This window comes from Acanthaster planci, linkage group LG15 (genome assembly GCF_054643075.1).
Source record: "Acanthaster planci isolate LZ-2023a linkage group LG15, COTS_SCS, whole genome shotgun sequence".
NCBI classification, from domain to species: domain Eukaryota; kingdom Metazoa; phylum Echinodermata; class Asteroidea; order Valvatida; family Acanthasteridae; genus Acanthaster; species Acanthaster planci.
The window spans coordinates 7,326,727-7,343,392 of NC_141791.1; the positions used below are offsets into that span (position 1 = coordinate 7,326,727).

The 16,666-nt window shown below is 39.5% G+C and overlaps 2 protein-coding genes across 8 annotated transcripts in view; both read left to right on the top strand.

Annotated features, from left to right (window-relative positions):
- The first annotated feature begins 50 nt into the window (after positions 1 to 50).
- On the top strand, positions 51 to 7,239 carry LOC110984645 (uncharacterized). Of its 6 annotated transcripts, none has more exons than XM_087146374.1 (6): positions 51 to 244; positions 1,186 to 1,398; positions 2,070 to 2,261; positions 3,443 to 3,513; positions 4,846 to 4,976; positions 5,871 to 7,239. In XM_087146374.1, the coding sequence occupies exons 1-6, from the start codon at positions 154 to 156 to the stop codon at positions 6,097 to 6,099; spliced, it is 927 nt and encodes a 308-aa protein (XP_087002500.1). In that variant the 5' UTR covers positions 51 to 153; the 3' UTR covers positions 6,100 to 7,239. The 6 variants fall into 6 exon arrangements, with proteins under 6 accessions (XP_087002500.1, XP_087002501.1, XP_087002503.1 ...); XM_087146375.1 differs by having other exon boundaries at positions 51 to 229; XM_087146377.1 differs by having other exon boundaries at positions 55 to 203.
- A 1,542-nt stretch (positions 7,240 to 8,781) lies between these two features.
- LOC110984630 (uncharacterized) overlaps positions 8,782 to 16,666 on the top strand; it is a 43,354-nt gene continuing 35,469 nt past the window's right edge. The window contains exons 1-3 of one of the 2 annotated variants that reach the window (XM_087146479.1): positions 8,782 to 8,997; positions 10,359 to 10,547; positions 11,354 to 11,945. In XM_087146479.1, coding sequence (XP_087002605.1) covers positions 10,447 to 10,547; positions 11,354 to 11,945 — 693 coding nt within the window. In that variant the 5' untranslated portion in view covers positions 8,782 to 8,997; positions 10,359 to 10,446. The remainder of the gene's footprint in view (positions 8,998 to 10,358; positions 10,548 to 11,353; positions 11,946 to 16,666) is intronic. The other variant, XM_087146480.1, reaches the window with a different exon arrangement.

Genomic DNA, 16,666 nt, shown 5'->3' on the forward strand with positions numbered 1-16,666 from the left:
AATTAATAATACACGTATGAACGACAGCGCCCTCTCTAGTACAGCGCGGAAAATTTAAGTTATGTAACTTTAATTTATCAAGTAGACTACATCATCATCATCATCACTCAGTACAGTAATACCGTGTGTTCCTAGCTCTATCTATGGTAGCACATGTACTTGATGAACCAGTCCGGTGTAGTATATAATATTGACACTGACAGGTATTTTGTTTTCGTAGTGCGCGGAGGTCAGTACAATGAGGGTGGGTTTTGTTGCCTGTTGGGCATAGAGCAAGGGTAGGCCTGTGACATCATTCGTCAAGTTCGTACTGTAACGGCGCGGGGTCACTCAAAGAGGGGATTCTTAAGTTGTGTTCAGCCGTGGCCATCGGGTCGATGTTTTCATGTCTTCCATGATGATGCGAATTTTATTATGTAGGCCACTAAGCATGCACCATGACCACTTACAAAGTTACATTGGAAGGGGGGACATCGATGAGTTCAAGATCCATGGTTTGAGTTCCTCCTTTTTCAGTATTTGCAATTCGGCTTATGCTGTATTCAGGTTTGTTGCATGCAGATATCGATAAAATAAATGCAACAAGTGTAATTTATATAGGTAAAAAAAAATTATCTTTACCCTCAAAAGAGCAAAAAGAGCCAGGGGGTGGGGAATTTTCTCTGATATCGCAGTAGTGTATTTGTCATGAGTAGAGCCTTTGAAAAACCCTGTGTTCATTTTCACACCAATTTCATGAAAATTTAACCAACCATTCTCAGGTTGTCCCGCAACACCCGTTCTGAGATACATGTAAGTCGGCCAAAACTTAACCCAGGTTGGACGCCAGTCTTCGTTACATTATGACTGACCATAATGTAGTGCGGTCAGGGAGTCCATCTGGGCTAGCCAAAGCTGTATTTTCTGCTGCTGTGCTCAATACATGCGGGCTGGGAAGTACATGTACATGTGTGGCCTTGAGTGTCAAATAACCTTAACAACAAAATCATACATTAGATTGATTTGAAACTCCCCAGTTGTTTTGAAAAGGAGTATTTTCTCATGCTTGCCAAGTTTAAAAAAATGTCAGCATGGAATCGCCGAATGGGGGGGGCAGTGGCTGTAGGAAGGTGTAAATAATCTCTCTTATTTAGGGTTAAAGTGTCCTCGTTTGCTAGACTTGACTGAACTCTTTTTTAATCGCAGGTTTGCATCATAGATTTATCACTGGTACATGTGATAGTATGGGCAAACCAACTAAAGTTTCCGTCGCAGCAACTGCAGTGAAGCAAGCAACAAAAAGAAAGGCAACACTGAGCACGTCCGTGGATGACTCACCAAGCAGAGGCAAAAAGACAAGGAAAACAAGTGAAAAAAGTGACACTGAAAAAGTTAAAGCAAAGACAATTCAGTCTGGAGGTTTGTATTTTTAGTGGTGAATATAGTTTCTAGGTTCCTATGTTAAGGTGTATTTTTTTTTTTTTTTTGCGTTGGGGAGATGTTAATTATATATATAACGCTTTTTTGCCCTTACCCAACGTATATTAATAAGCACTGTATGCTCAGTGCTTGTCCGAGAGCTTGCGAAAAAACCTAACAAGCTTACTCGGGTGGGACTCGAACCCACGACCTCCTGCTTACTAGTGCAGATGTCTTAACCACTCGACCACCGAGCTTGCCGGGGTCGGCTGGCCGGTCCGAGTCAAATGAAGCAGCGGGTACCGCAAACTATTTTCAAGATGTATTTTTTTTTTGTTAAGTTGTTAGCTAACTGTAACTTTCAAATTTTTGATTTCTTGAAATAATCAGAAATTTTATTATTTTGAATTATATTTGTGCATTAAACCTAATATTATCAATCTAACTCTAACCCTAAATCCAAATGTTGTGGCATTTGTGTAGTAAGAGATTAATCAGTTTCAGAATCAGTCAACAGTAATAATTTGAAATGATAAGCTCACAGTAAATCATAGTTGGTATTTTGAAAGCCTTATATCTATTTACACAAATACACTAACAAGTACATGTATATTGTTACTTGATCAGTATTCGTGTAATTTTTAGGGAATGATTTCTTCTTTCAACTGAAGGTCCAAGTGCTTTTGAAGAAGAGATTCGTAAAAGGGAAGGTTACACTGCCCCTCTACCCAAGCGCAGTAAGAAAGGAGACCTCATCTTTGCTGATTCTCCCGACATCCGTCCCAACATGACACCCTCAGAGGTGCTTCAAGCCGGTAGCTTTGGTGGGACCTACTTCCGGCCAATCAAATCTGGTGTCACAGGTGAGTGGATTCGTTTTACTCCCTCTTGGATAATGTAAATTCCTACATCAATTTTCCTTTTTGTTTTGTAAGGATACAGGATTCCACAGAGGCAAGCTTCCACTACTGTATCAATACTTCCTAAGACTGAGTCAGTATATGGACTTTTGACTTTTATTCAAATAATGAAATATATGAATATTTGATGTTCCATTCAATTTAGTGTTGTTTATACAAAATCCCGACAAAATCAGAAACAAAATATGCATGATTTGGTGGTAGTGGTCTGCCTCATGGCATTTCATTTCATGTGTCCGTCCCCTATCGAAAGGAGGAGGAAGTTCAGAGTTCAACTGATGTTTGGCCGTAGTTGGTGATCTTTTCCCTTAGTCCAGGCGAGACACCCCAAAAAGTTAAAAACTAAAAAGAAAAAGGAATTTTTGGTCCTCTTGTAAGGTTATGCATGAGCTGTCTTAACTTGTAACACTTGAGATGCTTTTTAGAAGTAAACAATGGATTTCATTTCCCATCTTTATTTCAATGAGTTTCAGCTCTCAAATAGGCCTCTTTGATTTCAAAACTAAACTTATTGAAATATTTGATAAATATTCAAACAATCTATTGAAACATTCATATTTTATTTAAACAATTATATATATTTGAATATTCATCACAGCCGCATTACTTCACATTTCGATCGTTGACCTTTTTTAGCCCCTAATCAGCCCCAGAAATCTGCCTGTCTCACTTGTGCATTTGTATCATCACAGTACATTTCAGTTATATCAAGCCTTCATGAAATTTGTTTTTACTGACGTGTATTATGACACATCTGCGGGAATATCAAACACACTAGTTATTGTTTTCCCACCGGTTATGCAAACTGGAAGTGTTCATTACATTTTTGAAATAGAAACAAGATAAATGTTGACTGAACTATACAAAGGCACTCAGCTTACCAGATTTTAGTCAAATCTGTCGTATTTCTAACATCAATAGGGAGCAAAGGATGAAGAAACAGCACTTAAAAGTTGAAATCATCCCCAATTTAACACCCCAGCTCAATGTACTTGTAAAAGTAAGCAAATTCATCCGGACAGAGGGCACTACCAGCATGCTAAATAAACATGTACATGTAGCATATGCAGGTGAGACATGCACCAAAGGTATCCCAGTAATTAAAGGGTTATTTTTCTGATCAGGTGAGAAGTATTCTGGAGTTTGGAAAGAGCTTCCCAAGGAGTGGCTACAAGGTCTCAACATTGGAAAACAGGTACAGACTGCTTTGCTACAACCTTTGTGAGTGAGACATTACCCACATTGTACTTTGGAATTCCAAAGTGTCTGCCAGCTATAAGGGTCAAAGTAATGGTTTTTCTTTTGCTTAAACCCCCATAAAATGCACCTTTTTCATGTACAGTCAATTCTCTGTTTAACAGGGTTACGTGGGCCTCAAAAGTTACTTTGTTGCAACCTGGCATTCATTATAAATGGAATTGAACATGAAAGGAAAACCATGAATTCTACAAACTGGGATTTTTCAATGACATTGTTCTTTACATCTATATTGGGAGTTGACTGTATTTTGATTATCCTAGGTTTTAATTTTTGTTTTGTTCTAAATTGAAAGGTATTTCGGGTTTTGGGGGGGCCTTTGATGTAGTGCTGAGTCAATTTGAATAATTCACTGATCAATTATTCAACCTTCAATTCGATCGAATATCTGAATATTTTGTCGTACCAACCAGCATGTTGTTGATGAAAAAACTGTATGTAAAATCAGTTGCAATAACGCACACAATAATATATTATCACCACTTTAATAGCTTCTCATGTCTTGGAATGTCTCTTGCCATGATTTAGTAAAATTTAAGAGACGAATATAACATCTTGTCCTGTTGAAAATTTCTATTGCTTTTAAATATTTTAATGAATAATTGACTTTCTGAATCATTGCAAGATTTCTGTCACTTTTCATTTGAATCTGCTTGAAACATGCCACCATTGTACAATTTTATTCCTCTTCATAATTTTCGTATTTGAATATTCAAATTCAGAAAATAATATTTGCATATTTGATAATTGATCAAATATTCAAATATTGGATATTTGGCAAGCCCCTCTTTGGCGATAAATGTCCATATTCAGGAACAAAATTGTGATGAGAAACGCTCAGTGTTGCAATGATTTATGCGTGAAAAAATTGTTGAAACTTCTATATATTGATGTCATCTGTTTTCTTTCCTTTAGGGAGTATTTGTTGTACAAATACATGGTCATTGGCCAACGAGCAACACTTTTTCGGAAATGGTTTCAATGAGTATATTTGTGTGTTTACAATTTGAACAGAAAAACAAGCAAACTGTCCAAAGTCTACTCCCATGTGCGAAGGGCATCACAGCTACAGTTACAAAAAGCCTGTGCAATTGCCAATACCCTTAACCCCAAAAGGATATCCAAAAACTTTCATACGCTAAAGAAGAGCAAATGTTTACACTGGGCGCAGTAAAAGTGCATCTAAGAAAAATCATCTCATGAGCCCCTGAATTTTGCTCATCCCACCATCCGTTGCTCACCGTTGAAAATGAACGTTATTTTTGGGTAGATTTCCTCTTCTGTGTATGACGCTGAGGTGAACACATACAAGGTGAAGTGTGGGGGAAGCTTGGAGATGTGGGAGAGCAGTGGCTGGATGCACAAACAAGACCCCTATGGCTGGTTCCAGTGGTACTGTAGGTAAGGATTATTAGGGGGAGGTCAGACAGAGCCTAATTGCTTTGTACCTCGATAGTGGATAGTGCTCTGTGATCAGTGTTGTACACCAGACCACGTAAGATGACCAAAGGACACCTCTAGTGGTCTGAATTCAAATCACAAGCTGTTAATTGCTATGCAGCTATGGAAGGATGAGCTTCGTCACCAATTATTTATTTTCAAAGGATCGGGTCTTACCTGTATCAGCCAAATCGCGAACCAGATGAAGGCCCTTTCTCACGATATGGTTTGTCCACTTTCCAAATGTGTAAACACTTGTGAGTAAGTTATAGTCAAGCCAAATAAAAACACCAATTTCTTTTGTTGTTTTATATGATTTTGTTGTTCCTGTGATAAGGCTCAAGCCTATGAGCTCCAGCCAATGAGCTCAAGCCACTGAGCTCAAGCCTATGAGCTCAAGCCTATGAGCTCAAGCCAATGAGCTCCAGCCAATGAGCTCAAGCCACTGAGCTCAAGCCTATGAGCTCAAGCCTATGAGCTCAAGCCAATGAGCTCAAGCGAGCGAGCTCATGCCAATGAGCTCAAGCCAATCTGCACAGCAAGGGACCTACATGTACATGTTGTTAGAGTCTGAAGACAGAGATTAAACAGGTTTGACAAATGGCCAGTTTTAACCAATGATTCCGTACATTTGCAATTGGGGACCTGATCAGCACTAAACATGGGCCTTTCCCACATTTCAAAGTTCAAGCTTTAGTGGGAAGGATTGTTTATATACTACTCATTTTTAAATGTTTCATCTCTGTCCTTCAGTTGTCCCTTTAATAATATTTCTAATAGATCACTAATGAAACAATAACATCTTCCCTCACTGAAAACCCGACTCTGCCTAAATTGCTTTTTTGTGCTAAATAGATTTTACCTTGGTAGACGTACTGATGATGATGCCCGTCAGATATCAAGATGGTCACGGTGTGCTGGGGTCAAAGGCCGATGGCGGAACAACCTCATCGCAAAATGCGTGCGTAGTGGCTGTGCCTACGACAACTTTGCCATCTCTCCTGTTGTCAGACAAACTCTGCAGCATTGGGGATATCGACTGACCAAGGAAGACTTTGATAAGGGAGCCAAGAGAGTCAAGTAGATATGAAGATACTGGACCTAGAAGGGGTTGGTTGGGAATTTAGACTGGTTGGTCATGCTGGAACCTTATATTGACAAGATAGGTTTGGGGGATAAGTGGCCAAGGTTGCATGCAGTGAGGGGGGCACACTGATATTATGGCAGCTCCCCACCCCGCTTTCCTACCCTCATAGGCCCAGGAAATTGTGAGATGCACTGGAATGTAAATTCATAGAAATAAGGATGAAACCCAGGGTTTTTTTTGATTGAAATTTTGTCCATTCTCTTCCCAGCAAAGGTTAAAACTGCCTGTCCGTCCCTCACAAAATATTTGAAACTGATGGAAAGAATTGTAAAGATTTATTCTCCTGTACTAAAGATTCATGTAAAAACACAGCATTTGTAAAGTTTGTACAAGAAAGAAAATGCCTGTCCAGAGTTTTTTCGCCTACCCTCTGGACAGATGGGCAGATGAGATACTGAAGGCACCATTGGCCACCTTTCATAATTGTTGAGTGTGACAGTTATCAGAATCTCACACATTTGTAGAGAAGGTACGTACATGAAGTATTGTCACTAAGCACCAATTATTTGCATAGTATTGTTTGCGACATTTCTGTTGTACATTCTGGTAAGATGTGCATCGTGTACATTACTGCTGTTAGTAAGGCCTGAGTGAAGAAAATACGGACCCTTGATTTTAATTCTTATGAAATTTGATGCCATTGAAATGTTTTTTTATCACAAACTCAAACAAGACCAACCTACTTTTTTATCTCATCATGTGAAGTTGTAAATAGATCAGCCATAATCATTTTCAAGATAAAAAATGGTCCCATGCTGTCCTCTTTGTAGTTGTACCAGCAATGTTGTTATCGGGGATTTCAGTTGAGTGTGTAAACAATGAATTATCTAGCTTATGACAACTGTGCACCTCACGTGATGATTTTGGTTTGTGCACAACTGTTAAGATATAATAAATATTTAGTAGCTGTATTTATAGTAGGTACTTTTGCCTTTTTTAATGATTGGCTTCTCCGAGTGCTTTTGCCTGCCGTTTTAAATTTATTTTGTAATGGTTATTTTTTGGTAGTTTCGAAAAGTAATATGGGGTCATTCTTATTTGTTTCTAAAGTAATAAATGGATAGAAGGGCTGCAAAATTCTCATCTCGTAATGTCCTTGTTTGCCTTCATGCAAATCGTGAGTATTAGTGTCAATATTCACAAAAAATAACCACTTGCCTCCAAATTGGTGCGTACTTATGTTCAAAAATCACGTCTCGTTCCCAGTTGCAAACTGAATACTGACGTGAATAGTTGTGCCGAGAGGTTCACTTCTCGCTCCTCGGTTGCAAATAATTCCTTCATTTTAACGGGAAAGAACAGTCAAATGTTTATATTCCCTTCTTAAAAGCTAGCTGCGAAACACGAAAGCGTAAAGTATACAAATCAAAACTCCATTCATTTAGAATTATGGGGGCTAGAAAAGATCCCTCACAAAGTTTCAAGCAAACCTCACGAACGCCGTACATGTAGCCTTTTTCAGATCTAGGTGAATTAAGTGACGCGAGTAATAAGTGAATAAACCGTGCACACCAAATGTATGCGCAATGTTCAGAACTCTAGTCAAAATGGCATGGACCAAGCTTGAGCATTTGCCTATCCACCTGTTTGTTGCTCATGCAGTCGAACAAAAAATAAAACCTTGTGGCCAAATTGTCCAGGCTTTAGGGAGATCCCAGGGTGGATCCGGAGCCAAATTTTCTTGGGGGGGGGGGCTTGTGCATTTTGGGGGCTCTCTGAGGGAAAAGGTCCAATGTTGGAACATTTTACATGCCTTTGGAAGGCGGGAAATGAAATGGACCAAAAATTGCCTTCATAATTTTTCCAAAAATATTTTGGCTCCGTTTTTGGGGGTAGGGGCACACGTCACAGATCCCTCTGGTGGGAGATTTCGCAGAGCTTGAAGCTTACTTATGTGAAAATATCACAAAGCATAAATCTGTATGAAGAACATCCAGATCGTGTGTAAATAAAATACTCTTGCCAGCCCCGTTGCCAGCTTCAGACACGAGGGGGGCACTATACCATTTAAGAACAGCGCTTTTAGATAATTTTGATACTTATGGGTTTTGCTGATTGAGAAGGGGCAGCTGCTGGCCGAGGGGGCGCTCGATACCCCCCCCCGTCCCTTGGTCATGGACCTGACCCCGTAAATTGTCTTCAGTAAAAAAAAAAGGCCCACTCATAGCCAGGACCGATCCTTTACACTGAGAAGTGGATAATGGAATCAAAATTGATTAATCATTTCTAGTATCAATTTGATTAAGTTGCAATTATTATTGATGCTAAATTCTTTTAAGGTTTGATAATGTATGTAAAATATACAACGCGTGTAACAGGAATTAATAAAAAAAAAAGATATGTGCTGGGGTGTAAGAGCCAGTGTAGAATTTCGTTGGAGGAATAATGAAGTTTGAACTAATCGAATCTCAATGACAATTTACATTAAAAAGCGGAGAGAAAAGTGGCTGCGGGTTGCTGAAGGTCTCCGTCCTTGAATAAAACCGAGGAACGGTTTGCTTCATCCTTACGGCTTGTTGCTATGGTGAGGGCAAAGAAGACGGGGGTGGCACGTAATGAAAATGGTCAGCGCTATCGGGATGTGTGCAAACCATTGTTGGTAACGAATTCCACACGCTGGGCGTCAACCTGTGGCTCACATCCACATATTTAGCTCTGATGCCTTGGAGTACAGGTAGCAGTGTTGTTCTCGCCGTTGCAGAATTTCTGTCATTCTGTTTTGGGAGGTTTTTTTGCCGAGTGGCTGTCTAGAAGTCTGCATTTGAAAGTGTTACCGATAAGATGGCGTGATCATTTTTGGGTGTGAACGCATGCTGATGCCATGATGACGTGAAGGTAATTCCCCTACGATGTTATTTCTATTTCATCCACACACATATAGGGTGTTTGAATAACCAGAACCATAAATTGCTTAAGTCGGAGACAGACACCAACTTGTGACAGGAGAGACATTTGGACTACTGTGGGAGCAACTGTCTCTTGACCCTGTAATGAGTGGGATGTTGAATTACACAAATAAGACATATGCTTTAGATGGATGCACATCATCATGACAATGAGGCTGCATCATGGCAGGACTGACGCCACTTGACACCTTGTGCACTAACCCTCTGGAACTGGTCTGAAAATTTCAAAGTGTTTTTTCTAAGTAAACGACTCGGTTTTTTCCTTCTTGAATTGAACTTTTATGGACATGTTTTTGCTCTCTGACGGCTAATAGGTCACTGTGGGAAATAATTACTGGCGTCCGTGTGTGGAACTCTTTCCGGACTGTCCTTCCGGTATTGGATTGTGTTTACTGCACAAAGGCAACAAGATTGTAAAACAGCTTGTGAAAAAAGTAGCCATATGATTGATAAAGGCAGCTTGTTATCATGTTCGTGTTGCACCCAAGTGCATCGAGGCGTGTGCCGACACCTCTGAAGAATGAATGCATCTTGCTTTTCCTCCGAAGGCTCTCCTCACAAATGATTCATTGCTACTTGGATCACTTAAAAAGTTTAAAGTCAGCTTGTTGATGGAACTGGGAAAGATGTCATTGTGCACAAAATTTTCATTCGTAAGATGTCACAAGGAGTTTGGTAAGACCACGGAGCAGTGGCGTAAATCTGTGTTGCCGGGAAATTGGGGGATGGGGGAAGTGGGGGTGCGGCCACGGATACTATGAAAAGCGGAGGGAGGAGTGATACCATATAGACTATATGGGGGGTATGTTCGTGACGTGACAAAGATTTACATCTGTAATGTGTACCAAATTCATGCAGAATCTTGCAGAATGGTATATTATGGATTTTTAAAATTGCTTTCCCTTTTTATTGATATTGCAAACATTTTAGTCGTTGGGAAATCCTGACAATTCTTCAAAATCTGCTTTAATGATTTTGCTCATCACAAAAACGTGGGGGGATATATACCCCCACCCTCCGGGATTTACGCCCATGCAATGGAGGAATAAGAACACATGGTTTAAGACTATGGAATAACCCTTGTCATACACAATGCATATATTTGGGCGGCAGCGCCCACTGATAGTCAATAATAGGAAGCGAAGGCCTCCCGTGTTCTTGGCACTTTGGAATGAATTTTCGTTCGAATTAACGCCCTTGTCTCAAGGATTGATTTCGTGATTTGTCTGAACAAATCAAACGACTCTCTGTTTTGAAACCACCATTTCGTGGTAAAACAATTTCCCCCAGAAGTCAGTGTCTGCATGATAGGCCTATATGAAGCTGAAGTTGTAACCAGCATCCACGCAGAGATGATCGTATTTCGGAATAGGCAAAGATGACGGAGGCAGAACCAGCTCAGGGCTCACCAGTCACGGCACCGGCACCACCCGTGCGGAGGGTGACTAGGGGAGCAAGACGGAGTGGCCGCAAGAGGAGGTAGGCATGATAGAAGCTCATTATATTCCAAATATTGCCAAGGAGCTTGACGTCACCTCCTAATGGTTTACTATGCTGAAAGGGGGAAGAATACACGGCGACCGTACGTTCAATTACCCTCATAGCTGATCACCCCAGACACCCCCTTTGCAACCTATTTATTAATCAGACGAGCCCGTCTTTCTCTATGAAGGGCCTATATGTATGGTGTCACCCACCGTTGGTAGAAAACTTAAAGCGTGTAAAAGATCTAAGAAGCCCGAGCCTACGACCCCTATGAGCAGTCACAGTAGCCTGATTAAGTTTTCCGTAGGGCATATGTATGGCCACCGGTACCATGAGTACAGTGTTCCCAACTGGTCCTGTCTAAAAACTGAACCGTGAAAATCGGTGATCATCATGTACTCCAGTCTTTGCTCAGATACCATGGAGCTATTCTCAGCACTTGTCACGCTCTATTGATCCTTAGTTTCATTTTGAAATCTATTTATATGTGTTCCAGTGGGAAAAATTTATCACAGCGACGAGTAAACAAAGCGAAAATTTATATTCCTCATAGTAACTCGCCTGTATTATGGGCGGTACCGGGTGGAGCACCCGAAGTTCAAAGTACAGGCTGGTGCCACACGTCACCAAGACCTACATACATGTACATACGGTTGGCTGAACGTCAATAATTTTAATTTAAGCGCAGGTGTTCGTGCGTGTTGATGTCACGCAAGGGTGAAAGCTCAAGCTCAAATGAGCTCTTCACCGGCCATTGGGTCGGGCAGTCACCGTCCAAACACCGTTTCCCTTTCACACAGCGACTCTGAAGCTTTATTAGAGGCCGAGGCAGCCAAAGGATTACCGCCTGTTGTCCACCCGTACGCATACCACTCGCCCTTAGAAGTCAGCGATCATCTACCGGCAGGGGTTGGTGAACAGGACGCGATAGGCGATCCATCAGAAACATTGACTACGCCAAATACTCAGAAAGTGCAAACAACAAGGCCTGAGTCTGCCCCATCAGAACACAGTGAAGCCAGTGTGAGCTGCATAAATGTACTACCACCTCCTTGGTCAGCACGGGTGGCACCATCTGAAGATAAAAAACTAATAAATTCCTCAGACAACCAAGAGAATCGAGAGCCGATAGATTCACCAGAAGGTACAGCGTCGGTGCTGTCTTCTTCCGCGGCCACCATGCCCCGCAGCGACGGTGGGCTGGACCGTGAAGACACGGTGGAGATGCGCGAATACCGCAGACGTCAGGAAAATGGCGATCCGCCTGACAAGCCGCGGTATGCACCCAGCTGGCCGACCCCAGAGGAGCTCGATGAAGCTGAAGGACTTGGGAGAGGTTTGAAAACTTCCGACAGTACTGAAGATCTCAGTAATCTCATCAGTATTCATCAGGTACATAACCCCTTGAAAGATTTAGGCCTACCTGTTGGCCAGAGGTCTACCTGTACCCCCACCAGACTCAAGGAAACAGCAATCTATCCAGTTGTGTTCAGGACCATAAACACTTGCTTGATCTGGCACAATCTTTAATTTCAGATGCTAATTAGGAAACCGTCCTGTGTGACATAAGGGAAGAAATGTGTGGTTTTCTGTTCTAGATGTTCTTGGCACCGTATCTAGGTATCGATATACCTTGTACATGTACATCATACATGTACACAATGGTACAATTACAAGTACATGTACATGTACACATGCATGACATGCAAGGTACATGCACCTATATGGTAAATCTTGTCCAAGTAAAGGACTCTACAAATCACTTTTAACATTTGGACATGATTTGTAGAGTCCTACATGTATGTGTAATTACTTGGACCATCCTGACCATGGCAATCAAAGTCAGAGCGTTCTTGTAAATGTGCCTTCTACCTAATTTTTTGAATGATATTTTGCTGAAATCTGGAAATAAGAGGCTGTACTAAGCATGGTAAGTGTCAATCAGGACACAACTGGATGGATATTTTCAAAGAGTTTTATGTTTTGACTAATTCTTGTAGGTGTAAATCTAATTACAGAACTCCAAGTTATATTATGGGTTTGTAAGACTATGTACATGTATCTTAACTGCTGTCTAGTTACATGTACATGTATGATGTATGTCAAATCAGGGTACATTTACATTGTACCATACATGTACATGTACTGTACATGTACATTTTAAAAATACATGTATTCCACTTTCTCAATGAAATCTTCCCCCAAAAGCTGTCAACTGATGCACAAGGTCTGTCCACACTAAAAGACACATTTGCACGCGTAGATGTAACCAACATCATCTCTTTAACTTTGTTGACATGAAGAGACTTGGTGTACACAGTTTAATAGGATTTGGTTTGTTGAAATAATCAGGATTTTGATGAAAATGTCCAGCTTATTTTAGGGGTTCTGGTTGGACATGCACATAACTGTGTCAACTCTTGTTTTTCAGGTTATTTAAAGTACCACTCTCATGGAGAAAAGCACTTCATCTGTTAAAACCTGGGTACTACAGGTATAACATTGGAGAAATATGTCAAAATCTATGGCTCTTTATTTCTGTAGGTTTATCTTCAACCGGAATTTAAGGAGAGCTACATGTACATGTAATTAAGGAATAGGGTATGTCGCAGTGTCTACCCACAGAGTGTCAAACATCAAACAGGCTGATTTTGCCCTTCCTCGAGCAGATAACCTGAACAAAAATATATACATGTATCTTCCTGAGAAAAGTTTTTACAATGAAAGTTTACATCATATTTGTGTTTTTTTCTGTGAGATGACAAAACTAAGATTTGATTTTAGAAAAATTTGCAAATGTCTGTCCATTATTTTTTTCCTTCTAAATGTAAAAATCTTTGAAGACTTATCTTATGGTACATCCATACATTTAAATAAAAATAATAAATAATTCATTACTAAAAGTCAGTTCATTTTGCTGAAATAAAAGTATGAAGACTGTCTGTCCCCAGGTGATGTGACAAACGTTACATCTGTCAGTGTAACCAATGTTACTCATTGAGAAAACTCACGTGTGTTTATTTTAGCTGAAGTTATAGTCTTTTTAACAAGAATGATTTTGAAAACTAAAAACAACCAAGTTTGTTAACAATTCTGTTTTCAGGCTCTAAATTATACAGTGTATGTCTGTCCATGTGACATATGTTATATCTGTCCATGTGACAAATGTGATGTCAGTCCCGTGACAAATTTTACCTCTTTAAATAAGTTTCAGTGTTATATATACATGTAGTACACTGAAATTGTTTTTGTGAGGTAATGAAAGTTTCTAAAAGTAAAATCAAAATAGCATTTAATACGTTGCAGGTCATTTTCATAATTTACATGTAAGAAGCAAAGTGTCTGTCCATGTGACAAACCTTATATCTTCAAGAATAAACGTCTGTAATTTTTCAAATACTGCTCAGTGTATTGATCACACCTTTTTGTGGCAGCAATCAGAAACAGTGAAGACATACATGCACAGTGTATGGAAGCAAAAAATAATGGCTAAATTTTACATTTGGAAATTTTTAATGAATGTCACGCAAATGTGTGGACAAACCCATATATCTCTTTGCATCTTCTGACCTACAGGTATGGATTTGAGACCATGTGATTGACTATTTCTTGAAAAAAAAATCGGAGTTTTGACTCGCTACCCTCTGTTTCTCCTTAGGACAAAACCCCCAAACACATCAAACACTGAGTGTGCATCACACGGTGCACATGCGTTACAAATGTAGGTATTTGAGTAGATTGAAGATGTGCAATAATGATGTCACACATACGTACATTTATGTCCTGCCCTTTGATACACACAATGTACTGTTTGGATCGATAAGTACATGTACATGAATATGTAGACTGTACATGTAAAATAGAACTGTACAGTACATGTACATGTGCATGTACCAATGTGCCCACACCAGGCCTTGACCTTACAGTATTTGGCTGATTTTTTCAGTAGCCTCCCCGAATATTCACCAGCCTTCTGGATATTAACAAAACTACCTGTAACTTTGATTGGTATTTTCCTTTTCATTTTAGGTATTGTTGTCAATTTTAAAACTTGAAAGTGTATTACATACCGTATATGTACCTGTACATACATGTACTAGTAGATAATAAATGGTAAGAACAACATACAAACATGTACATGTACATGGACATGTACAATCAAAACTCAGAATTTTTGTTAACTTTGTGTTATTCGTCTTTGAAAATAAGAAAAATGAAAGTTTTTCTTTACCAGTCTGCTTAACAAGTTTCAATGTACATGTTTAAAATGCATTTTACTTGCCCACAGCAGTTTTTACTAGGATTTGTCTGCTGATCTAATGAGGCCTGGCCTAAATTTGTTCATTTTGGATCATTGGTTTCCAGTTATGCAAGAATGTGCAGTGTACATGTACCGGTATACTACATGTACATACAGTATGTACATGTAAGCTGCTTATTTTTGCATCACAATAGTGTCTCAGTAGTTCTTGGAACATGTATTTTTTGGCTGTTTTTTGCACAACTTTAGTTACAGGTACATACATCTGACTTTAAGAGATAACAGATGTTTGAATGCTGCATTTGATATCGCGTACATTCTACATGTTCTAGACATACATACATGTGGTGTAACTGCTGTACATGGCAGGGACGTGCAAACAGTACTTAGTACTGCTTCTGTACATGTACATGTATAATTCTAAACATGTACATAATGTATGTACATGTACATTGGTACATGTACATGTACATGCTAGCATTAAAATACATTTACTGTACAAAAATGTACATTCAACCAAATAAAAACAGAACAGGCTTCCTCATACATGTACATTGTACCATACTTGTAAAGTTGTAAACCACCCTTCAATTTCATGTATCATGTTTAAAACATGTCAGAGGCAACTACGTGTAATTGTCCTTGTTCCTTTCAGTTCAAACATAATAAGCCTGTTTGCATTGTAGGCAATACCTTCACGTAATGGGTGTTGTGAACTTACAAAGGTGCATTCAAGCATTTCAAGCAGATGTTGCATATTTGTAAGGACACTGCTGACTCACTCTTCCCTGTGCTGTTTGTTCATCTCTGTGGGTACTGACATGACTGATGCAGATATTCAACTCAAGTCTTACATGTACCATACATGTACATCCATTTGCAACATGTACAGTAAATGTACCTGATGACACACGCTAACTGTACATGTACATTGAGCATGTTGTACATTGTATTTTTTATTATTCATTTTTCCGCTTATTTTGGAGATACATGTGTATCTCTGCTGAAAATTAAATTTAAATTAGCACATCTGATGATTAGATTTTCGTCATGAATCGTATTTTATGTCTCTGACGTCTTTTTTTTTCGAACGTCATTCAGAACAACTGATTTTTCTTTTTTTTTTACATGGAGGGGCTCATGAATATCAAACAAAAAAGAGGACGCACTATCTGGATTGATGTCAAAGGTCAAACAGGCCACAATGAAGGGAAACGTTTCTCGAACGGCACCGCAATATAATGACGAAAGCCGCCACGATCAATTTTTTGGACTGCAGTTTTCAGAAACATACTTGAGGAAAATTTGATCGGTCTGCGATGGTTTGGCAGTGCTTTTTTGCACTTTTTTTAAAAGCTTGTGTTGTACGTCGATTTGGATTTTACTTGCAGTTTTTTGCAGTCCATTTTTTGACACTAATGACAGAATCGAATGACATTTGTGACTGGCGACTTCGAGACCCGATTAATTGTGAGAGGTATTTTTTAATTTCGTGATCATGGTTTTAATATATGTGAATATTATCACCTTTCACCACAAATAAATCTGTGTAAAATAACCTCAGGGATTATCACTCCTCGGTAAATTTTAGTGGCTAGGATTTCAACAGGTTGTTCACGTCTGTCAAAAATGCTGACGTTCGAGACTTTAATTAATTAACTCCAATTAAGTTGAAAGATGGACATGGTCATCATTGTTCCAGATATCAGCCGGGACTTCCCTCAATACATCAGATGTTAGGAATTATTTCACTGCTGTTCACTTCTTCAGGAAGAATGAACCCCAAAAGTTGAACATTATCTAATGATATATATTTTGCGGAACCTGCTTTATGCACTGAACCATTTCTTCT